The 24,010-nt window shown below is 51.4% G+C and overlaps 1 protein-coding gene across 2 annotated transcripts; it reads right to left on the bottom strand.

The window, feature by feature from the left end:
* Positions 1-1,100: 1,100 nt before the first annotated feature.
* On the bottom strand, positions 1,101-22,380 carry PABPC1L (poly(A) binding protein cytoplasmic 1 like). Of its 2 annotated transcripts, none has more exons than XM_053890220.1 (14): positions 22,185-22,380; positions 19,958-20,151; positions 18,342-18,457; positions 16,100-16,239; positions 15,844-15,938; positions 12,601-12,738; positions 12,207-12,302; positions 7,273-7,539; positions 6,152-6,236; positions 5,391-5,519; positions 4,738-4,841; positions 3,780-3,873; positions 2,204-2,334; positions 1,101-1,756 (listed from the first exon to the last, which is right to left on the bottom strand). In XM_053890220.1, the coding sequence occupies exons 1-14, from the start codon at positions 22,375-22,377 to the stop codon at positions 1,688-1,690; spliced, it is 1,851 nt and encodes a 616-aa protein (XP_053746195.1). In that variant the 5' UTR covers positions 22,378-22,380; the 3' UTR covers positions 1,101-1,687. The 2 variants fall into 2 exon arrangements, with proteins under 2 accessions (XP_053746195.1, XP_053746194.1); XM_053890219.1 differs by having other exon boundaries at positions 6,152-6,251.
* Between the last annotated feature and the right edge of the window lie 1,630 nt (positions 22,381-24,010).

Genomic DNA, 24,010 nt, shown 5'->3' on the forward strand with positions numbered 1-24,010 from the left:
TCTTCCCTTTATGGTCATTTCTCCTTTTTATTTCCACATTTCCCATGTTTTAGATCTCTGTGCTACTTTCTGGGTGTTTTCTCTAAATTTATCATCTATCATTCTTTTTTTTACCCATATGTAATCAACTGTTTGACCCAGACATTGAGTTTATTTCTGTGACTACTTTTTTTGCTTCCTAGAAGTTTTAGTTATTTTTAAATCTGGTTTTTCTTCCTGTGATATCTAGTCTTAACAAATGTTTTTCCTTTATGTGTTTGAATATTATAAATGTCTTTAAGGTATTTTTTAGATCAATTATCTTGAGCTCCTTGGGTATGATTTTTTTTTTTTTTAATGTTTATTTTTGAGAGAGAGTGTCTGTGCACAAGCAGGGGAGGGGCAGAGAGAGAGGGAGACACAAAATCTGAAGCAGGCTCCAGGCTCCGAGCTGTCAGCACAGAGCCCGACATGGGGCTCAAACTCACAGACCTCGAGATCGTGACCTGAGCCGAAGTCGGACGCTCAACCGACTGAGCCACCTCTTAGGCAGGCACGACTCTTACCTGATTTGAGGCAGGGTTAGTGGTGCCATCCATTCACAACTGACTTTTTCTTCTTGAAGTCTAAAAGGCAGGCATCTTGATTGACTAAGGAAAACATAGAAGGTAAAACCAGGACCCGGGAAGGGATCCTAAAGCAATTCTACATGGGTTCTTCTCTGATGGTGTTACAGAGCCCTCAGCCAGCCAGCCCAGAGCCTACAAGTAGTTGCTGCTTCCAGGGTGTATACCTGCACTGCGGGGTACTCAAGCCCGGGGTCCAGAAACCTCCGTGTACGTCACATGTGGGCACCTGTAGCTTTAGCTCCTTCTCTCGGTGCCGTGTGAGGACAACCATTCAGTCCCGCACTGAGCCACTGCCTGGTGGGCGTCTGCTCCTCTGGGGCCGTTCCAGACGGTCCTGCTCAGTTCCTGGCGACCTTGGTCTGGCGCACACACAGCTTCTCCCATAACTCTTTGGGCTTCTGTTCCTTCGAGCCACATCCCCAACCCAGTCAAGTCCACCCTTGGCTCTGGCCCACCTCCCTCAGACACAAGAAGGCCTCCTGGGAGACAAGACAGTTTGCAGCACTTTTAATGCACAAAAGGAAAGGGTGACAGGCTGGCGGGGGGGACCGGCCTTCATTCCACATACAGAGCTCAAGTACAGATACAGCCTGAGTGGGAAATAAGTTACAGCTCCCGGGGACAGAGAGCCAAGAGCAGGAAGCGCTGTTCAGCCGAGGGAGTGAGGATCCCGCTGTCTGGGGATGAAAGGAGAGGAATGCATCCTTCTAACATACAGCAGACACCCGGTCTCAACTGAGAAGGCAGAGCAGACGAAGCAGGCCACATACACAAGATAAGTTCACCCAGTGCCCAGGGACAGCCCAGCCTATCCCCAGTGACGCCAGGCAGGGCAGCTGGCGAGAAAACACCCGCACTTCGCACGGTGGTCAACACTCATTCTCCTCCCACGGTCTGTCCGCTCCTTTGCGCCTCGCAGCTTCCCCCAAACTCCTCGGTGCTCCAGAGAGCGAGCCGGCGCCAACATGGTTTCTCCGCGGGTTTCTCAAAGTCAGCCCCTGCCCGCCTCTTCCCGGCTTCTCTTGGGCCCACCGCTGCTTCCATCTCCGTCTCTCCCACCCCCAGCCACCCACCTGGTTTCAGAGCACATTCACTTTTGTCAGCTCCGCGGCCTGGTGTGCCTGCAGCACCGCCAAAGCCTCTTCCACCTGTGGGTCGTGAGCGGGGGTTAGTGCAGCTGCCCAGCGGGGTCCCCGGGAGAGCCCTGGCCGCCCACTGCCCCCGCGTGCTAGATGCCACAAGTCGCCTCCCTCCACGGCACTGCCGTTGGCGAGCGCCCGTGATGAGCGGGTCGTCGGTTGCCTTCTCCAGACAGATGGACGCCGCCGGACAGCTGGGAGAACCTGAGCCCGGTCCTCAGAACACCGCTGCCCGTACCGACACCTTGCACGTGGAGCTGCAGAGAATTAACCTGGAGGGGCCGGAGGGGCCAACCCCGAGGCCTCCCGCTCGCAGATGCAGCCCGTACGAGCTGGCGTCAGCGGGAAGGTAAACTTCGTCCGGGCAGCAGCCTGCTAAGTCCTCTAGGAGAGGTGTTCGTCATGAGCTCTCCTCCTGTCCTCGCGAGGCACCCTGCCACCCAGTCCCCAGCCCACCTTGGCATTGAGGGACTCGGGGGACTCCAGCATGAGCAGCAACTCCGAGTTGTCGATCTCCAGCAGCATGCCCGTGATCTTGCCAGCCAGCTGGGTGTGGGCATCGTAGATAAGGGGGTATAGACGCTCACCTGTACAGAACACCTGGCTGATACCCCAGCAGCCCCAGGGAGGCAGGGGGTACTGTGGAAGGGAGCAGTAAGGCATGTGGTGGGGGGTCGTCCCAGAACTGCTCCTTCTGAGCTGTGTCACTTAGCCTCACTGGGAGGCTCTCTCTCCCAACTGTAAAGTGCGCAGAGCAAACCCCGCTTCGGAGGCTAGTTTGAAGAATCAAATTTGACATTCTACATGAACGAATCTACACAGAGCCTGACACAAACTTGGTTGGTGTTCAAAGACTACTCTTGTTTGGGGCAGCTGGGTGGCTCAGTCGGTTAAGCATCCGACTTCGGCTCAGGTCATGATCTCACAGCTCGTGAGTTCGAGCCCCGCGTCGGGCTCTGTGCTGACAGCTCGGAGCCTGGAGCCTGCTTCCGAGTCTGTGTCTCCCTCACTCTCTCTGCCCCTCCCCTGCTCACACTCGTGCTCTCTCCCTCCCTCAAAAATAAGTAAACATTAAAAAAAAAAAAAAATTCAAGACTACTCTTGTTCATTTTGCAAGAAATAGTTCCAATACACACATTGAGATTCTAGACAAGACAGGCTTTTTTGGGACTAGTCTTTTTTGGGGGTAGGAGGAGCCACACACACGAGATAAATTCACCTTCCGCCATCAGGCACTTCTGGTGGCAGAGCCTAGCGTTGGTGGTCAGCCCATCTTGGCCATGTGTGGAGGGTCTGGCCAGGATTGTGTGCTGGGTGGGAGAGTTTCCCCGTGAGGAAAGTGAAGAGGTTTACAGGGAACTGCTAACAGAGCCTTCTGCCTCCATTAAGCCCATTTAGAATCTTCCTTTGAAGAGTGGGTAGTAAAGTGGCAAAACCCCAAGTGAGCCGAGAAAACAAGTGGAGGGAATCGGGACGGACTTCAGAGAGGTTCTGGAAATCTTGGTGGCCGTGAAGGCAAGAACCTGGCAAGTTATTCACTCAGCAGTTAGCGGCATCCTTTAGCAGGGCCTGCCGTAGACACTGGGCTGGAGGAGAATTGCACAAGGAACTCGCAGTCCAGTGGGGAATGTGCAGATACGAATTTCTGCACATTTATTTCCCACCTCCCTGCAGCGGGCACTGGGAGACAGAGGACATGTGGTGATGGCTTCTTCCCATTCAGGAGATGTAAGAAACGGCAACACCCACCAACAGAAACCCTTAGTCCTGGCCGCAGATCTGCCCACAGCTGGGATCTCTCCAAGCCTGTCACGGCCCTTGAACAGCAGAACTGAAGAAACCTCAGGACCATCTGGTCTGACCAGTGCTTTAAGACGAGAGGGAAGCCGAGGAGAGCAGAGGCAACCCGGACCAAGCCACCCGGCAGGTTGGTCAGCGGCAAAGCTGGACCTCGTCCACGTGTCTCACCTCCACTCAACATGTTTCCTGCCAGGCTGGCCAACTCCCCCTGCTTCCTGCTCCAGCCACTCACCAATCATCTGCTTTTGTTCGTGCAGTGGCGCTGCGGCCAGCATGGACGCCGTCAGGGGCTCCTGTCCCGGGATGCGCACAGCAGGCTCCTGGACCTGCAATGGTGCCGGGGACACATCCCTTAACCACCACAGATGGGCAAGGCCTCAAAACCCTCACCCTGTCAGGTGAGCACAGGCCTCCAGGAAGGCTCTGGAAGAAGGGAGCAGGGGGCAAGGTATGGACAATCGGGTGGGACAGAGTCCCTAACAAGGGCACAGTGGGATAGACAAAGTCACCCTCTAATTCAGACGCCTTCCACGGTGCCAGGAACCTGTCAAGGCCCCACTGGATGTTGCCAAGTGAAAGTCACACATTACTAACCACTTCATGCCAAATAAGGCACTTTTTATCAAGTAGCTTTATGGCCACATCCCCGGCATACTTCTGACCTTTCCCTATCCTGGTAACTTTAAAAGCATGTTGCTGTTTAAAGACTACTCCCTTGTTTCTTTTGCAAGGAAGAGTCTGAAGTATACACGTTAAAATTCTAGACAGGATATGATAATGCCGAGTTTGAGACTTGGGCAGGAAGATAAATACATAGCCTTTTAATTTAATCACAGTAGGTATTTTTAGTTCTGTTTTGTAGATTAATCCCATCCCTTCAATATTCAGCATATCTCAAGGATATTTTTCCTTGCTGCTCAACACTGAATACGAAGGAAATACAGATTACTTTTGTTAATAATCCAGGCAGAGCAAATCATAATTAATAAACCAAGCATGATCTTGGCTCTTTCCCTCCTTCTGTTAGTAAGGGGGATTGTTTCTCAATTGTACATGTTACTAAACGAAACTCTGCTCATTTATAATTCAAGAAGAGAAACAAACAAACAAACGAGGGCCAGTGCCTTAGCCAAGGTTCTGAGCCAAGGCCCCAGGAGCCCAGACTAAGAGGGCAGTCAGGCCAGCCTTACCCCGTGGTTGTATGTTGCTGAGGAATATTTGTGTGTCAGCAGAGGCCCACTTGGTGCAGGATATCCCGCCCCGCTGGCTCCTGTGGTCTGGGTACCAATATTGGCTGTAAGGAGTAAGCAGGGGAGTTAGGGCCTGACAGTGATCTAAAGCCAGGAAGCCTAAAGACAAGCATTCATGTAGAATCCCCAGCACCGACTGTGAGGCCGGCACACAGATGTACAGACATTTGCCGAATGAAGGAACAGATGTGCTGGCCTTACAGCTCAAACCTACGCCCTTGTTCACAGCTGCCGCAGTACTTGCTAAGGTTCTGATGTGATGCTAAGCCCCGCCATGTGTGATCTCATTCACCCACACGACAAAACAGGAGGGCTATTTTCATCCCTATTTTAAAAAGATGAGGTAGGTGATCAGATACAGTAGTTAGCAAGGCCACAGAGCGAGTTGGCCCCAGGAACCGGGTCTGTGGGACTCTGGAGCCCACACGAACTACTGTGCCTCACGGCCTCCAAAGTCAGCTCTACCCTCCAAGAGGCAAACGGCAAGGTCACCACGGAGGCCAGTCCTGACTCCCCGCCTGTGCCAGCCCAGCACCAAGCCCCTACCCCACCCTCCGCGCACACCCGTTCCTCTTGACCCAGCCCACACTCACCCACTCTCTGGGTGTGGGGCACCGTGGGTGGCACCTGGGTGGAGGCCTGCCTGACACCGCTGACCTGCGCCGGGGGGCGCCGCAACATGGCTGGTGGTCGGATCATTGAGGCAGCTGGAGGGTAGGTGGCTTGTGGCACAAAGAACACGGAGAGAAAGGTCGGTGGGGCAGGGGCAGGACAATCAGAGCGGCACACTGCGCCCTGAAGGTTCTGGGGTGAGAAAGGCAATGGGTGGGAAAGGGAAGTAGAACATTCGCAGCAAAAAAGATGGGTGAATTCACCTAGTCAGGCAGACCCAGAACTCCAGGGAAGGGGAGTGTGTGGAAGTCTTCAATTACAAAGCCGACTTGTTTCTACACAAGCCCTAGGACGCACAGACCTCATGATCACACCCGCTGGGTCCCCAAGCAGCTGCAAGGGAGGGCGAGCTCTGCTCCCAGAGAGGGGCCGGAGGGGCAAGACTGCCATGGGAGTGCGTTCTCATGGTCACAGATCAGACAAGTCTTGGGAGCTAACTGAAGAGAATGGCTGCACCGCTAGTCTTTCACAAGGTCGGCACTGCTTGGGGCTTTATGCACACCTCATTCAGAAGAGGAAACTGAGGTTCAGAGAGGTGAAGTTACCCACCCAAATGAACACCCTGGGAAGTAGAGCCAGGCTTGCCCCCAAAGCCTGTGTTCATGGCCCCAGGTTCCACGCTGCCCTGAGGGGTCCACCGTCCGTGGGCCAGGCTGAGGGTACAAGGGGCGGAGTCACTCACACGAGGGTCTCGGAGGCTGGGCCGTCCACCTGGGGGCAGGCTGCATGGGAGAGCTGGACGCATAGTACGCAGTCTGGGCAGGAGGCTGTGCGGGAGAAGACTGGGGGTGAGGGGGTCGCAGCAGGTGAGAAACCGCATCCCCTCATGGACACCCCTGCGAAAACTCCACCGCCCCCCTCCAGGGTTACTGATTAGTAAAGACCCACAAGCTGGGATGAAATCTCCGCTACCCCAGTTCAGGCTATTCGTTAGCCCTGAGCCTTCCAGGGCAAGGTGTCAGGTTCAATCCTCGCCCCTTATCATCAGAGCCACTGGCCCAAACAGCAGCATAAAATGGTGACAGACCTACTCAGACTTGTGCCAGCTTAAGCTACTGCTAAGAGGAGTGGGGGGTGGGGCGCCTGGGTGGCATAGTTGGTTACGCGTTCGCCTCCTGATTTCAGCTCAGGTCATGATCTCACAGTTTGGGAGTTTGAGCCCCGCACTGGACTCTGTGCTGACAGCATGGAGCCTGCTTGGGATTCTCTGTCTCCCTCTCTTTGTCCCTCCCCTGTTCATGCTCGCTCTCAAAATAAATAAAACTTTAAAAAATTAAAAATAAGTAAAAGGAGCAGGGGAGCAGATACGTCCATCCCCGCAGCTGCAAATGGCCAACACCTTTCCACTCCAAGTCCTGGGAGCTCCCTTCCCAAGGGGGGCCGCTCAGAACATTGGCCTCCAGGAGAGAGGTTGGCAGGCAGCCCACAAAATAGGACCATCTAAGTTGGGGAAATGCTACGTGCTCTCTGCTGGTTTGGGAAAGTCCTGACGCACACCAGCACGTTAGGGTAGAATAATGTGTGCGGTAAAGCATAGTATAATAAGGAAAGCTAGTTCCTTTTCCTTAATGCAGGGTTTCTCAAACTTATTTGACCAGGGAGCATGTTTTTTAGCACAACACGAACCTCTCCCCGGTTGGGGACACACACTCTTACCCCCCGTTACCAGGTGGGGTTAAAGTGGCCTGCCTGCCAAGTTTCCAGCAGAAACAAGTTGAGAAGCTACATCTACCTGTGAGGCTGTCTTCCTGCTCTACCTGGCTGTCAGGGAAGGGGTGCAGCGGGGTTCGGGCAGGCCATCACCTGGGGCACAGCGGGCAGGAAATAGCTGGTGGGCTGCTGGAAGGAGCCCAAGAGGGGGCCACCCAGGGCCCGCACAGTAGATAGGCGCTGCATGTACTGGTTGGTCAAGATGGCCTTCCGTTCCTCTTTGCGCTGGGCCAGGGCCACGTACAGCGGCTTGGTGCCCACGATGCGCCCGTTCATCTCTGTCACGGCCTTTGTCGCCTCTTCTGGAGAGGAAAAACACACAAAGCCAAACCCCTTGCTGTGGCCACCCTCTGTCATCACCTAAAAGCAAGACAAGACAAGGGCTGCTGGGGGTGGGGAAGGAAGACTCCTGGGGCTGTGTCCCCCTCCTCCCCCGGGGCCCAGCCGGGCAGTGAGCAGGCCCAGGAGAAACTGTCACCCTGACATTGACTGAGGCCCACCGCATGCCAGATGCCGGACTGCCTTCTTGCTCCACAGGCGCCGCCACCCGATCGTGGGGGACACCACGACTCCCGCTTCACAGGTGACGGAAGCGGGGGCTCAGGAGTGACTTGGCTGAGACCAGTCAACTTGCTAACCGAGGGCTGCTTGCTGTTTTTAAAAAAATTTTTTTTAATGTTTATTTATTTTTGAGACAGAGAGAGACAGAGCACGAACAGGGAAGGGTCAGAGAGGGAGACACAGAATCTGAAGCAGGCTCCAGGCTCTGAGCTGTCAGCACAGAGCCCGACGTGGGGCTCGAACTCATGGACCGTGAGATCATGACCTGAGCCAAAGTCGGACGCTTAACCGACTCAGCCACCCAGGCACCCCAGCTGCTCACTGTTTAAGAGGACATTCCCTAGAGTCCGTGAGAACAGCAGCATTTCAGAATTTTTTTTTATATTTAAATTTTCTTTCTGAAATGATTTTCCTAGGCTGTGATGGAAGGCTGGTTTAAATGGTATCTACCCTCATCAGAGGGGCTAGGATGAAGAGGACAGTTTAGGATTGGTTAAAATCCAAGAACAGGGCAGGCAGGGGTCCTTAGCCAGAGCCACGATCTTAAACACTTCGTTTGAGGTCACTGTGATGAAAATCTGCATTTCGACTACCCTCTGGTTATTTTAATTCTTAGGATTCTTTAGTTCATTTGTGAAATTATGGACATAATAAAATGTTCTTAAGAGTTAGGTATCCTAGACTCCAATAAAAACTTAGATTTGAATGGGGGCACCTGGATGGCTCAGTTGGTTAAGCATCTGACTGTTGATTTCAGCTCCGGTCATGATCTCAGCGTCGGGAGGTGGAGCCTTGTGTTGGGCTTTGCACTGGGTGTGGAGCCTGCTTAAGATTCTCTTTCCTTCTACCACTCACACACGCTTGCTCTCTAAAATAAACTTGTAAATAAATGAATAAATATTTATTTATTCAAAAAATTAGTAATTAAAAAAAATAAAGTTAAAAAACGGTATGGAATATAAAAAAAGGTTTAAATTTATACTTTTTGTGCCTATTCTGTTAATTTTCTTTGTGGTGGAAATAAAAATCCTTATTACAATTGGGGGGGAAAAAAAAGGTGGGTGGGAACTCGTCCAGGGTCACCCAGCCTGTGGGCACCCATCAGCCAGAATTTGAACCCAATGCAGCATTCTGGCGACTTCCATTGCCTCTGCAAGGCACTGAGCCAGATTCTTTAGGAGAAATCTGGGGATTTCTCCTTCTGGGGAAGGCATTCTTAGTGTTGTTATTAAAATAACCTTTTTATTTTGCAATACCTCTAGGTATACAGAAAAGTTGCAAAAACAGTACAGGGCAGCCATCTTTCACCCAGGGTTGCCCCAGTGTGAACGAGTCAGAGGGACTTGGCCGAGACCAGTCCACATGTGTCAAAACCAGGATGTTAACATCGATACGGTTGTTATTAGCTACAATGCTATTGACTGAACTGCAGATTTCATTGGGATTCCCCTAGTTTTTCTAATATTTTTTTTTTCCTTTTCCAGGATCCAATCCACATTGCATTTATGGTTCTTAATTTTGGGGGTAGGGGGAGGTCTAGACACTGGCCTGGCCCATGCATTTAGATCTGAACTGACATACTTTTTAAATCTGCTCTATTAAAGCCCATTCTCTACACATCATCAATTTTCAAACTGCACCTTGCAACCCATTCATACGGGGGCCTGAACCTGAGGGTTCACAGATCCCCCCCCCCCCTCCCCGGCGAGGGAGGCCAGTGGATAGAATTCAGGGGGTCTGTGAACTTGGATGGGGGGGAAAAATGGCATCTTAATTTTCACAGTAGTGTTTCCTTCTATTTTGAACACAGGCAACAAAAATAGGGGAGTCTTGGCTGTGCTGGTGATTTTGTCAGGAAGAGAAAGAAGATATTTTCATATGTCAACCACTGCGGATCTCAAAATATCATTTGTGCTAATTGGTACCTCTCTAGACCTTCTCGTTTGATGTAATTATGAACCCCATACTGCTGTTACCTTAGCATTTTGATAATTATATTTCAGTAGAATTGTTTCTCTGCAATCCTGTGAATTTTCTTTTAGGCATTTAAGGATATTCTCAGAAGGGATCTGTAGGCTATCATCAGACAGCCAAATTTTCTTGACACAAAAGTATTGTCTTAGCAAGGTAATAAAAACTTCTGTTAGGTAGTAAATAATGATAAAATGCACTTATATAGCTGCTATGAATGTGACGGTGTTATTAGCACTTTATATACCTTAACTCGTTTTCATAATCACTGTATTTTATATATAATAGAAATCATATGAATATGTAAGCCTACATAAAATCCCCATTTTATAACCTAATTGGTCAACTAACAAGATAGTGCCACAACTCTAAGTAACCCAGATTTTTAGAATTCCCTCCACTCGAGGAGTCCTCAAGGAGGTGGGTGAATCCCCAGAAATTACACACAATGTGTGAATAATCAGATCACTATTTTACCACTTGTTGTGGGCAGGCGCTCTACATGCTGACTCTTTAGTGCTCAGGACACCTCGAGAGGTAGGGAAGGTTGCTCCCACTTTACAGACGGGTAAACGGGCTCCAAGTGGCAAAGTCACTTCCTGCAGATCCTACAGCTAGTTAATGGTAGGACTGGGATTTAGACCACAATACTACCCAAATTTATACCCAAAGTATAAATTTGCTGGGCAAGAGGGCCCACAGCTTTTTTATAATGTTTAAGCAAATTTATTGATGCTTAATTTACATGTCCCACAGCTCGGTCACATTTGAGTCCTTAACTCAAAAACTGTTAGAACCTCTTCCCCAAACACCAGGCATTTAAAATTGGATTCAACAGGGCTGCCTAGGTAGCTCAGTTGGTTAAGCATCAGACTTCGGCTCAGATCATGATCTCACAGTTCAAGCCCCACATCAGCCTCTGTGCTGACAGCCCAGAACCTGGAGCCCACTTCGAGTTCTGTGTCTCTCTCTCTGCCTCTCCCCTGCCCCTGCTCACACTGTCACTGTCTCTCTCTCTCTCTCTCGCTCGCTCAGGAATAAGTAAACATTAAAAGGAAAAAAATTTTTTTAATGTTTATTTTTGAGAGACAGAGCATGAGCAGGGGAAGGGCAGAGAGAGAGAGAGGGAGACACAGAATCTGAAGCAGGCTCCAGGCTCTGGGCTGTCAGCACAGAGCCTGACGCAGGGCTCAAACTCACAAACCATGGGACCATGACCTGAGCCGAAGTCAGATGCTTAACTTACTGAGCCACCCAGGCTCCCCAAGCATCTGACTCTTGATTTTGGCTCAGGTCATGATCTCGCGGTTCGCAGGATCAAGCCTCACAGCAGGTTCTGTACTGACAGCATGGAGCCTACTTGGTATTCTCTCTCTCTGCCCCTTCCCTGCTCTCACTCTCTAAATAAAAATAAACTTAAAAAAATTGGATTTAACAGGCAAAAGAACTTCCTAAGAACCCAACCATTGCATCACATGTGCTGGTCTCCAGCCCCATTACTCACACTGATCTCTTTGGAAAGTTCCTCATTCCCACCTGCAGCTCCCTACCTCCTCACAGCCAAGCCAAATGTTTCTCACACTTCTTACAGGAAGCCCTCCTTCCTGTTCCCCTGGGCTACCATACCTCTGCCTCCAGTACTCCCACCCTCACTACAAAAACACCTTATAATAGATTTGAGTTAGTGATGTGTCTGACTTCCCCACTTGACTATAAGCTACTCGAGGGCAAGAACCACATCTAACTTGTTACTGTATACTTCCCAGAGGGCCCGGTAAGACAGGAGGTGCTTAAGGATGGAATGAATGAATGCTGGGTCATCTTAAAATCACCTGGGGAGCTTTTAAAATGCCCAGGCCCTACTCAGAGATCGTGAGTCGTCTGACTCAGGTGTCTGTCTTTAAGAGCTCCCCAGGGGAGTTTTAATAAGCCAGGGTTGAGAACCATCCAATGAGCCCAACACTCTCCTTGTGGGAATGAAGGTCAGAAGACATCTGCTAAAAGTCACAGAGCTACTGAGAACAGCCAATCATCACTTATCAGGTGCCAAGGGGGCTGGGCAGGTGGTAGGTGCTCAGTAAACAGGGAATGAATGAACGAATGAAGAATATAGCAGCCCAACCTTCTCATTTTCCAGATGGGGGGACGGGGGTCCAAAAGACAACAAAACAAGCAGTGGAAATTCTGAAACATGAATTTCTAGAATCTGGCATACAGTAGGCACTCAATAAATGCTTATTAAATGAACCAAGGTTACAGTGAGCCCCAATAAGTCCAGCTGTATGATTGGGACTGGACTTCAACCCTCTTCCCCTCCAGAGCAGACAAGGCTGCAGATGGACGTCAAGTTCCAATGGGGGGGTCAGACATAGCCCCCCAAACTCTTAAAAGGAGTAGCTCAGCACCAACTCCCTGGAAGAAGGGGTGTATAGGCAGCAGGAAGATGGAGGGGCAGGCTCTCTATCCCCTGTAGGTGCCCCCCCCCCAGCCCTCACCTTGGCACTGGTAATCACTCCATAGGGAGAGAACTCTCTTCTTAGCTTCTCATCATCGATGGAGTCATCCAGGTTCTTAACATACAGGTTCACACCCTAGAAAGAGAGGTTACTGTGGATGTGTCCCTTCCCCTCCACGCCCCAGGTTACCTCATGTCGGGGACCATTGTAGGCCACGGGGGCCCTGGAAGCCTTGGCCACCAAGCCTCCTGCTTCCAGTCTGGCATGGCACCCACGCCCCCAGCCGGCGTGCCCATCACTGGAAGCTGCAGCCCCCATGGCCCCTAAAGCCAGCTTCCTGGGGGTGGGATTGCTGGAGAAAGGCTTCATATTCAGGACCTCCACACACACACTCTCACATGGCTGCAGCTGTCACCAGGGGACTGACCCTCACCTGGTAACGGGTCAGCCGGTCCTGCTTCATCTGCTCGAACCTACGCTTCAGCTCATTCTGCCTTTCCACCCGCTTCTGGGCCCGGCCCACGTACAGTAGCCGCCCTCTCACCTCCTTCCCATTCATGTCCGTCACGGCCTGGGCAGAGAGGGAGCGAGCGTCCTTGGTAACCACCCCCATGAGGCCCTGGCCTCCAGTCCCTGCAAACCAGGCCAGCCTTGTTAGCTGAGAATAATTAGTATCAGGATAAAAGCCACTTAAAGAATCCACTTTTTTAAAAACATGGGACAAAATTTCAGAGTAAACCATAGATTTAAAAAAAAAAAACAAACAAACTTGATTTGCGCTCTACTTTAAGAAGTGAAATTGAAATTTGCAAAGTTTCCCACAGTTAACCTTTAGGTTCTTAACTTTATGTACACACTGATGATCTGAACAGAGCAGGGAGCAGAATTCTTTCAAAACGGCATGAGCGCATAATCAACATCCTTCACTTCATGCTGGATTTCACAGCACAAAGAATCCTTTTTGCTAACTACGAAGGCTTTTGTTTTTGTTAAGAAACACGTCTTAACCCTTTTTTCTTCTTTTCTTCAGATAGCTGGCCTAAGCAGGCCACATCCTAAATGGTCAGTGGCTTTGCACGGAATCCTACATCTTCTACAAGATGTGCAACTTCTCTTAATGCATTTATACTGAACTGAATTTACATGGACTTATCTGCAAAAAAAAAAAAAAAAAAAAAAAAAAAAAAATCAGCAAAAAGGTAGACTCGTGTGTGTACCAGCTCGATGGTTAGGGTTAGACACTAGTGTTAGTGAGGAGATGTTTGAAAAGGGCCTTTTTTAAACGTAAGCTCTAACACCCAAAGTGGGGCTTGAACAAAAGGGAATTTTTTAAGTGGCCAACTAGTCAGTAAATATTTTTACATCATGAGGATATTTCCTTACCTAAATATGCAAATCTATGTAAACACAGTCGAAGGCCACAGAAACTGCTAGTTGTACGTCAGTCTTTAAGGTCATTACCTGGGTTTTCTATTCTGTTCCACTGGTCTACATGTCTATTTTTCTGCCAGTACCACACTGTTTTGATTACTACAGTTTTGTAATATAACAATGGAATATCACTCAGCGATTAGCAAGAAGGAAATATTGCCATTTCAAGGTCATAGATGGAGCTAGAGAGTATAATGCTAAGCAAAATAGAGTAAGGCAAATACCGTATGATTTCACTCATTTGTGGAATTTAAGGGAAAAAATGAGCAAAGGGAAAAGGTGAGAGAGAGAGAGAGAGAGAGAGAGAGAGAGAGAGAGATATTGAGAGAGGCAGGCAGGCAAACCAAGAAACAGACTCTCAACTATAGAGAGTAAACTGGTGGTTACCAGGGGGGAGGGGGGGGGAGGGGGGGGAGGGGGGGGAGGGGGAGGGTGGGTTAAATAGGTTAGTTAACATACAGCGTAATATTAGTTTCAGGTGTACAATATAGTGATTCAACACTTCATCACCCGGTGCTCATCACAAGTACACTCCTTAATTCCCATCACCTATTTAACAAGATTTCATTGTTTTTTATGGGTAATACTCCATTGTGTGTGTGTATGTGTGTGGGACCCCACATCTTCTTTATCTACTGGTCAACTGATAGACACTTGGGCTGATTCCATAACTTGGCTATTGTAGATAATGCTGCTACAAACATCAGGGTGCATATAGAATTGTTGAATCACTATATTATACACCTGAAGCTAATATAACACTGTACAAAAGAAAGTCATGCTTACAGAAATCATTAACATAAAAGTCATTACCAAGGCCTCTAAGACTGTGGAGTCTATAGACCCCTGAGGCTTCACCCACCTATTCCAACTTGTCGTTTTACAGGTGAGCAAACCAAAGCCTAGAGAGAGAGTGGCATTTGTCCAAGGACACACAAGAAGTCACCTTTCGAAAGGAGCCATTCACTTAAGAACAAGACTTCTGAGTCAGAAAGAGCTGGTTCTAATCCCCATGTTGCCTCTTGCTAGCTACCACCCCGTGGAGCCTGAAAACAGTTTAGCCCACACTGGTGAAGCAGCGAGGAGAGCGTATGCAGCCCTCAGCACAGTGCCCGGCCCCTGGCAAGTGCCCAGCAAGAAGTGGCTGCCGTCAAGATGGCACCAGGTAGGGTCTCTAGCCAGAACCCACAATGAGCTGAGATCCCCTTGTCCAACGGTCTTCATGGGGCAGCATCCAAGGAAAGAGCTTTAGGGTAGGAAGGCAAATGGGACAACATCACTCCAGCTTGGTCACTGTGTGACCTTGTACCATTCACTTGTTCAGCCAATAGATAGCTAGTACGTACTGGCAGGTGCAATGCCGGAGATTTAAGGGTGAAATGAGATCCGGCCCCTACCCTCAGTCCCATTACATGGAAATCTGTGTTAATGATGGAGAGAGACAGAAAGGGCACCTCACCAGAAGCACGGGATGAAAGAATAGGCTCCTCGGTGGAGGGAAAGCATAAGCTGAGACCCACAGGATAAGCACTAAGTCTGAAGCCACACCGTCTGATACGGTGGTCACTAACCGCATGCAGCTACCTGAGCACTTGAAATATGGCTAGTCTGAGTTGACATGTACTGGAAGTACCAGGTTTCAAAGAATTAGTACCAAAAAAGGGGGAATGTAAATATCTGTTTTTATATTGAATACTCACTGGAGTGATAATTTCAATATGTTAAATTGAATGGTAGACATTATTAAAATCAATTTCTGGTGGGTTTTTTTTTTTTTTACCCCTTTTAATATGGCTACTGGAAAATTTTAAATCTCACACGTGGCTCCCATTATATTTCTACTGAATAGCACTAATCTAAAGAGTAAGAGAAGGGAAAGGTTTGAGAAACAGCATTTATCTGCAAAGGCCTGCGAGCAAGAAATAACCTAAGCGCTTCCCCTCCCTGGCCTCAATCCCACCATCAATTCAAGAAGAGGGTGGTGGCTGTCTCAGAGACCCCTCTACTTCCCCTGGGTGACAAGAATCTATGAAAAGCAGTCAGCCTTAGGGTTTAGAAGCACCAGGTGAGGCTGCAACCTTCTGCCTTCGCCACAGGCAGGCAGGGCCCTGACTGTTGTGCGCCCAGGCTGGGGAGGAACTTTCTTCTCCTCTGTGGGCAGCTGGAGCCCCCTCCTCCTGATCTCCTTTCTTCCTAGTACTGGTGTGGTACCTCCTCCAGGAAACGACCACGGGGAGGCTCCTACCTTCTGGGCTTCCTCATGCTTCTCAAAGTTGACAAAGCCGAAGCCCCGGGAGTGGCCGCTGTCATCCCTCATCACCTTCACACTCAGCATCTTCCCTGAGAAGGGCCAACCTGGCTCAAAGGGAGTTGGGGAAGCCCCAAGAGGCTCCCCTTCCTTCCCCCAGTTCCTCAAGAAGCTCCAGAAAGGCCCCTCCGCCCAGCCCAACCTGGGGACAGAAGACAAAGTGATGCCCGATTCCCTTGGGGAACACGCCCACCAAACTGGGAGAAGAGGTCCTGTAGGCCCTGCTCGTCCACGTCCACATGGAGGTTCTTCACATAAATGTTGGTGAACTCCATGGCCCGAGCTCCCAGCTCTGCTTCCCTCTCCCGTCGAGACTTGAAGTGGCCAACAAAGCTGTGGACACACTGACAGGGTAGGTAGCTGCCAGCCATTAGTCACCCCCCATTCCACCCAGCAACCCTGGGTCACTTGGATCAATTGCCATCAGCCTCCAGGCACCTATATCCCTCATCGAAAGGCTGGGAAGGGCAATACTCTTTAGATGGATTACATCCAAGGCCAGACCACTTCCGACAGATTCTATGTTCTAGCATCGGGTTAAGAAGATTTCATTCTGTGGGGCACCTGGGTGGCTCATTCCATTAAGTGTCGGACTTCACCTCAGGTCATGAGCTCGCAGTCCGTGAGTTCAAGCCCCACATTGGGCTCTGACAGCTCTGAGCCTGGGGCCTGCTTCAGATTCTGTGTCTCCCTCTCTCCCCTCACCCCCCACTCATGCTCTGTCTCTCTCTCTCAAAAATAAATAAATGCTAAAAAAAAAAAAGATTTCATTCTTGGGGCGCCTGGGTGGCTCAGTCAGTTAAGCATCGGACTCTTGTTCTCAGCTCGGGTCATGATCTCACGGTTCTTGAGTTCAAGCCCCGCATCAGGCTCTGCACTGACGGCATGGAGCCTGTTTGGGATTCTCTCTCTCTGCTCCTCTCTCTCGCTCTCAAAATAAACTTTATTTAAAAAAGATTTTATTCTTGTGGCAAATGCACAGAGACCTCCTACCATACACCAGGCAGTTGAGTGTACACGAGGGAAGAGCAGGAACTAAAGAGTCCTACAGAGGGCTTGAGTCCCCACTCTGCAGTTGCCTACCAGTGTGACCCTGGGCAAGTTACTTCACCTCTCTGAGCCTCAGTGTTCATTCTTATAAAACTGGGGATGAGGGACACTTGGCTGGCTTGGTCGGTAGAGCATGAGGTTCTTGGTCTCAGGGTTGTAAGTTCAAGCCCCATGTTAAATTAAATTTTTTAATTTAAAATTTAAATTTAAAAAATTGTTCTTAAATGATTTTTGAGAGACCGAGTGCAAGCGGGGGAAGGGCAGAGAGAGAGAGAGAGAGAGAGAGAGAGGGAGACACAGAATCTGAAACGGGCTCCAGACTCTGAACTGTCAGCAGAGAGCCCAACGTGGGGCTCGAACTCACGAACCACGAGATCATGACCTGAGCCAAAGCTGGACGCTTACCCAACTGAGCCACCCAGGTGCCCCTAGAGATTACTTTAAAAGAGAAATAAAATAAAAACTGGGGATGAAACTCAGATCACAGGCATTTGCTTATTCACTTCACAGGTACTGGGTACACTAGAGAAGCAGTAGTAACAGAACCAACATGGTCTACACATGGGGAAACACATCTAGGAAAGTATCCTAGATTAAGGGGGAAAAAAGAGAAAATTTAATGGTGTCTATGGCACACTTAGCACAAATAAGCTGTAGCTGGCACTAAAGATGGAGGAGCAAAGGTGAGCTCGGGCAGACGGTGGCTAACGAAGGTCACGTCCTTTGCCGAACTGGGGAAAGCCTGCCGGGCTCAGTTGCATTGACGGGAGCCGCCCCCGAGAAACTGGCCAAGGTAACCCTCAGTGCATCTTCCGGCTCAAAGCCACTTTGCCTCCACGGCACCGAGCGTGGGGCCGGCCATCACCGGGGCAGAGTCACAACTGGGGACGGGGAACCCCAGAGCAGGGTCTCTCCAGCATCTGCAGCTCAACTGTCCCGTCCGTGAAGAGGGGCGGCAGGGGGTGGGGGAGGGATGCTGCCCTTAAAGGTATGAAGATGGTGGGCTAAGCCCAGGCCTGCTTCCCTTCCTGTCCCCAAATCCCATGAAACGACACAAAAGGTTTACGAAAAGAATTTTCACAGCCATGCCAAGAAGGCTGGAAAACAGATGAAATCACTGACTCCAGGGTGACGTGGCCACTAGCTGTTCCTGCTGGAACTGCAAAATCCCTCCTCGGAGCGATGCTCTCACGAGTATTGGCAGCCCCGTTTTGACTTGGGGAAAGGGAGCTCCTGAGACCCCGAACTCTGCTCAGGTCACATTGCCAGGAGCGTACCGGCTGCGGCTTAGTGGCTGGTGCCCATCAGACAGTGACGGACGGCATCAGCCCCCCTCCCCAGGTCGGCCGCAGCCCTGCCCCCCCCCTCCCCCGCGCACCACTCACACTTTGCGGTCATTCAGCAGCATCCCGTTCATGGTGACGATGGCCTGCTGAGCGGCCTCATGGGTTTCAAAGTGGACGAAGCCGAAGCCCCGGGAACCGTGATTGTCACACACCACCTGGACCACGGGGGAGAAGGACAGAGGCAGCATGCAACCGAGGGTTCGGGTGGAAAAGAACGGCACAGGTAACAACTACTATTTGAGTGCTTGCTCTGTGCCCCACACACAGTCCCAACACCTTTAACTCAAGCCCCGGCTCTTCCATTCAGATTTAATCACGGTGACTGGGGCCCCCACTCTGGGCCGAGCACCACTAAGGGTATCCCATGCTCATCTTGTTACATTTACTATAGGAACCCCTCCAGGCAATTCTGAGCCTCTGAGCCCCAGCCTGATTGGGGAAAATAGGAATAAATGACTAGCCCAAGGTCACTAGCCAGCCATGCTTCTGATTATTATGGCTACCACTTAGACGGTGAGCAGAGTACCAGGTATCCTTACGTTGTGAAGATTACCAGACGTAAAACACAGGCACAACAAGCCTATGAGGTGGCTTCTACAACCGCCCCCTTTTAGAGGAAGCTGAGGTATGGAGAGCTTAGAAAACTGGCCCAAGGGTACATTGCTAGCCAGGAAGTGGAAGTGGCAGGATCTGAACCCCAGGCACCAAAGTCCAAGGTCTCACCGACTCTGTAGCGCTGACTCTGCTCAGCAGCTGGCCGCACTACAGGTCTGGTTCTCTTCCCACTGTGCTACGGAAACCTTTCCTGGGCCTTTGACTGCATGGTCACTATGCTTTTCCCTCAGAGCCCCATTTCCAGCTATTCCTAAAAGTGTCACCATCTCCGACCAGCCTGAGAGATCCCAGGGCGGGGCCGACATTTGTGTGCCTTGCAGCTAACCCGGCCCACAGCAGGTCCTCAGTAGGCCTCCCACACTCGCCTGGGTCACATACAGCTTTCTGTCCAATCCACAGGGGTCCAGAGGAAGCCTCAAGGCTTGGCTGCCAGGATGGCCTTAGTTAGCAGCCCTCCTATGTCCCTTTATAATTTCTGTCCTGTCTCTCTGAACCTGGGCTGGTCTCAGGACTTGCTTTGGCCAAAGAAGGCAGTAGAAGCAGTGGTGTGCCAGTTCCGAGCTTACATCTCAAGAGGCCTGGTGAGCTTCCACTCAGTCCCCTGGGCCACTGCCACGGTCACGAGAATAGCCTGAGCTAGCCCGCTGGAGGAGGAAAGACTGTAGGGAGGGGAGCCGAGGTGCTCCAGCTGACAGCCAACCGCCCTCTAGAAGCAGAGCCAGTCGGCTCTCAGTGGGCATACGAAGGAGCCCAGCCAAGAGCAGAAATGCCCGGCTGAACCCCGTCCAGATTGCCCACTGCAGAATCGGGAGCTGAATAAATGCTTGTTGACAGCCCCTAACCTCTGACGTTGGTTACGCAGCCAGAGCTGACTGATACACAGGCGGCCTCCGATGGATCTGCGAAGAGACCAACTGAACGTGCTCGCTGCGCCTGAGCTGTACCGAAAAGCAGTGGGCCGCGGGGCAAGGCGTTGCTCGGCGTCCCTCTACCATACAGGTATGCGACACAGACCCTCCCCCGCGAGGGGGCACACCCACCTTGCAAGAGAGGATGTTCCCAAAGGTGGAGAAGGTGTCATATAAGGCCTTGTTGTCTATGGAGTCCTCCAGGTTCTTGATGAAGATGTTGCCCACACCCGACTTGCGGAGTCCTGGGTCCCGCTGGGACCACATGATGCGGATGGGCTGTCCTCTGATCACTTCGAAGTTCATGGTGTCCAGTGCCCGCTCCGCTGGACAGGAGGAGGAGGAGGAGGAGGAGGAGGAGAAAAGGGAGCAAGTAAGGGTATTTCTTTCCCTGAGCCCGGAGGCGCTTAACTGGAAGCAGAACAAAGAAAACAGTGCCAATGTCTGGGTGTCACTTGAGAGAAGAGCCTGGAGCCTCAGAGGAGATGAGCAGAAATAATTAACGTGCATGGCGCTCCTCCCACCCTCGTGTTGGGGTCCCATTCAGCTCCTCACAATAGCCGCGTGAGCATGGATTCGTAGCCCCACTTCACGGAGGGAAACTGAGGCTCAGAAAGGGGGAAGGATCAGTGGCAGAGCAGGTCTACCACGGTTTCGAGAGCACGTGGGGTAGATAAAAAGGTAAAGGAGGGTCCTTTAGACAAAGAGTGGCAGCAGTTAGGGGAAATGAAAGCTCAGAAGTGCGGAGAGGCAGAGCAGAGATTCAATCCCCAGCAGCAGGACTCTGGGGGATAACACCTCTCTGAGCCTGTTTCTTCACCTGTAAAGTGGGGATGATGAGACTATTACCCACCTTCCCACATCTAACAAAGGGAGAGAATACCACCCACCCCCGGGTTGAAAATTAAATCGGGTATGCGGGGCACCTGGGCGGCTCAGTCACTTAAGCGTGGGACTTTGCCTCAGGTCTCACGAACTATGAGATAGAGCCCCCGCATGGTGGGGGGGCTCCTTGCTGACAGCGCAGAGCCTGCTTGGGATTCTCTCCCTCTGCCTCCCCCACTCCCCCACTCTCAAAATAAATAAATAAACTTAAAAAAAATCAGGTATGTAAGGTGCCCTGCATTTTGTGCCTGGTACAAAATAGGAGTTTGGTAAATGGTAGTGTGTCTGAGAACAGCACCCTAGGCCCATTCTCCGGCCACTGCTACGGCCTGTTCCCTGCCAGTAAGAGGCAAACTCCTTTCTCTTCCCTGGAGCTCGATTTATACCATCTGTGAAGTCTGGCAAAAAGGTCAGGGCGTGCAGGGCTTGGAGGAAGTGTTAGAGGCAGTGCGGGGTAAAGCAGAGAGCGAAGGAGAAGGCTCTCTGGGATCCAGCTCGGTCACCTGCTGGGAAGCCAGCAAAACCACCCCCAGCAAACCCCCAGTTTAGGAAACCTCCCTATCCACCCAGGAGACCCAGAGTAAGAGTGGCGGCTTTTGAACTTGGCTGGGGCAGCCCTTTTTTGGTGGTTTCTGGAGTCTTATGCCTGAACGTTATAGCTACCATTCTTCTCTAAGATTAGCACTTACTGAGCCCTCCTGCTGCACCAGATGATACTGGAGAGACGTCACAGACACAGTTCGTTCCTTCCACGCTACTGGGGGATAAGCCGTAGCCCCATCTCACAGAAGAGGTACTGAGTGTGAGCCCTTGCTCCGGCTCACAGCCCGACCTGGCGCTCTCAGTCTTTACCCTCTCCACTGTAAAGTGTGGCCGTAACCACCTGGCCAGCTCTAATCAATCCTATCAGCTCTGAAAAACTCTGTTGGGGCCTGGAGTGGAGGGGTTTTCAGGGTTCCCCAAGGAGGAGCCTCTCGGTGCAAGCTCAGGTCTGGCAGCCCCGCCGGGCGGGAGCCCAAGGCCCAGCTCTCCTGGCTTCCCCACTCCACCTGTATCCTCCCCAGGTGCCTTGACTTTCTCACCCTCCCGACCACTCTACATAAGGTAGGTAGGATCCCCATTTTTCAGACATGCGACTGAAACAGAACGGTTGATTAATTGCTCAGTCACACAGCTGCCGGCCTTCTGATCCGAGGCCGGCGTGACCCCTTAACCCCTTAGCTGTTTTCACTCAGCCTTTATAGCTCTCCTCTGTACAACGGAGCACCAATAAAACACGCGGTGAGCTCACACTAATTGCTCGTAGCGGTCTCAGGGGGCTCTTAGGGACAGGGCCCCTTCCAACCCCTTGTATCTCTGGGCCTCAGTGTCCCTGGTTGCAAAATGAGAGATGCAGGAGCAGCCAGAGATGGCAGCGCGGGCCTGAGATGCCATCTGTCGGTCGGTGCGTCTGTGCCCTCCCCCGGGGGCTCACCGTCGGCGGGCTGCTGGAAGTTGATGTAGGCGTAGCCCAGCGAGCGGCGGGTGGCCACGTCGCGGCACACGCGGATGGACAGGATGGGGCCGGCGGGCGAGAACTTCTCATACAGCATGGCCTCGGTCACGTCGGGGTGCAGGTCGCCCACATAGAGCGAGGCGAGCGGGTAGCCCGGGCCGCTGGCGTTCATGGCGGGAACTGAGACGCCGCTCCGGGGCTCTCCCTCTCCGGCGGCAGCCCCTCCCTTTAGCGCCCGCCCCGCCCCGCCCCCCCCAGCTGGGACCCCTCAGCGCTCCAGGGGCCCCAGGTGGTGCCCCTGGGACCCCGCCTCCGGAGGCGGGGCGCGCCCTCAACGGGGCCTGCGGGGACGCGGGTAAGAGCGGGGCCGGATCCCAGTTCCAATCCCGGTCATTGCCTTTCTGGGCCCTTCTCAGTAACAGGGATGGCTCTCTTCTCAAGCGTTCGAGGGAACCGCGCATTTTGTGTTTCACATACGAACAGAATCCCGAGCCGGAAACTCAGCTTAAAAGATTGTGCACCTCGCCTCCTGAAAGGAGTCTTTTTATCGACACAGCCCGAATCCAGCACCCCCTCCTGGAACTGGCCGTGTGAATTGGGGACTGAAGGCTCCACGTGAGAATTTGAGACCACAGAGGTCTCCCTTGACACCGGGTCTCCCGTTGCTGAAATCTTTTCCGGAACCTTCCCTGTCTGCCTTTCTTTTGAACAAGCCATTCCACCTGCATTCCATCTGGAAGGTTCACCATTACTCTCTAGGGACAGCAGGGACCTAACAGGACAAGGTTGTGACAGTGACCCCAAGCTCAGCTTGCAGCCTTAACCTACCTGTGGTGTGGGGGCATAAAAAGAAAAAAAAAAAAAATCCCAACCCACAGTGGACCACTAAGACTTGCCGGTATTTTTTTTTTTTTTAACGTTTATTTATTTTTGAGACAGAGAGAGACAGAGCATGAACGGGGGAGGGTCAGAGAGAGGGAGACACAGAATCTGAAACAGGCTCCAGGCTCTGAGCTGTCAGCACAGAGCCCGACGCGGGGCTCGAACTCACGGACCGTGGGATCATGACCTGAGCCGAAGTCGGCCGCTTAACCGACTGAGCCACCCAGGCGCCCCGACTTGCCAGTATTTCCCCTCACCTCTCACAGCGACTCTCCCGTCCCCTCCTATAACAGAGTATAGGCAGGCAGGTTCCCACGGCCCTTTGAGGGTGGTTGCCACAGATGGAAGTTCTGGAACTAGTCTGGTTGGGCAGCACATGGTAGCAAGCCAGCCCCAAACCCATTCTCACCTTGGGCTGAAATACACTACCCTGATGTTCTTCCCCCCTCTCCTTGTGGGAGCGTGCAAGTTTTTGCAAAGGGGGCAGACGCCATAAGGAAACAGGGTTGCAGGCTACCGTGAACCATAAAGTGTTAGGACAGTGACAGGGATTCGTAGAACCCTGGAAATGACCAGGCCTTGTGCAACCATCTCTCACAGGGTTTAAAAAAAAAAGGGGGGAGGGGGGGTGTGTGTGTGTGTGTCTTGAATGGGATGCAAAATAAATGTAGATAACAAATCCCAGAAGCTAAAAAAGACGGTTTGTTGTGGAAGGTGGAGAGGTGGCACAGAATGGGTGGAAAATGGTTGTTAATTAATGCTAATTTCTTCCCTTTTACAACACCTTGACTTGGGGTTCTAACTGGGATGAAATAAGGATGTTTCCTACTTCTAAAGAAAGAATTGAGCCAAAAATAGTGTGATCAGAATAGGTAGCTAGTTCTGGTAGTGAGAGAGATGGCGCCATAGATCAATTCACAGGC

This window comes from Panthera pardus, unplaced genomic scaffold (genome assembly GCF_024362965.1).
Source record: "Panthera pardus isolate Hobbes unplaced genomic scaffold, ASM2436296v1 HiC_scaffold_25, whole genome shotgun sequence".
NCBI classification, from domain to species: Eukaryota; Metazoa; Chordata; class Mammalia; order Carnivora; family Felidae; genus Panthera; species Panthera pardus.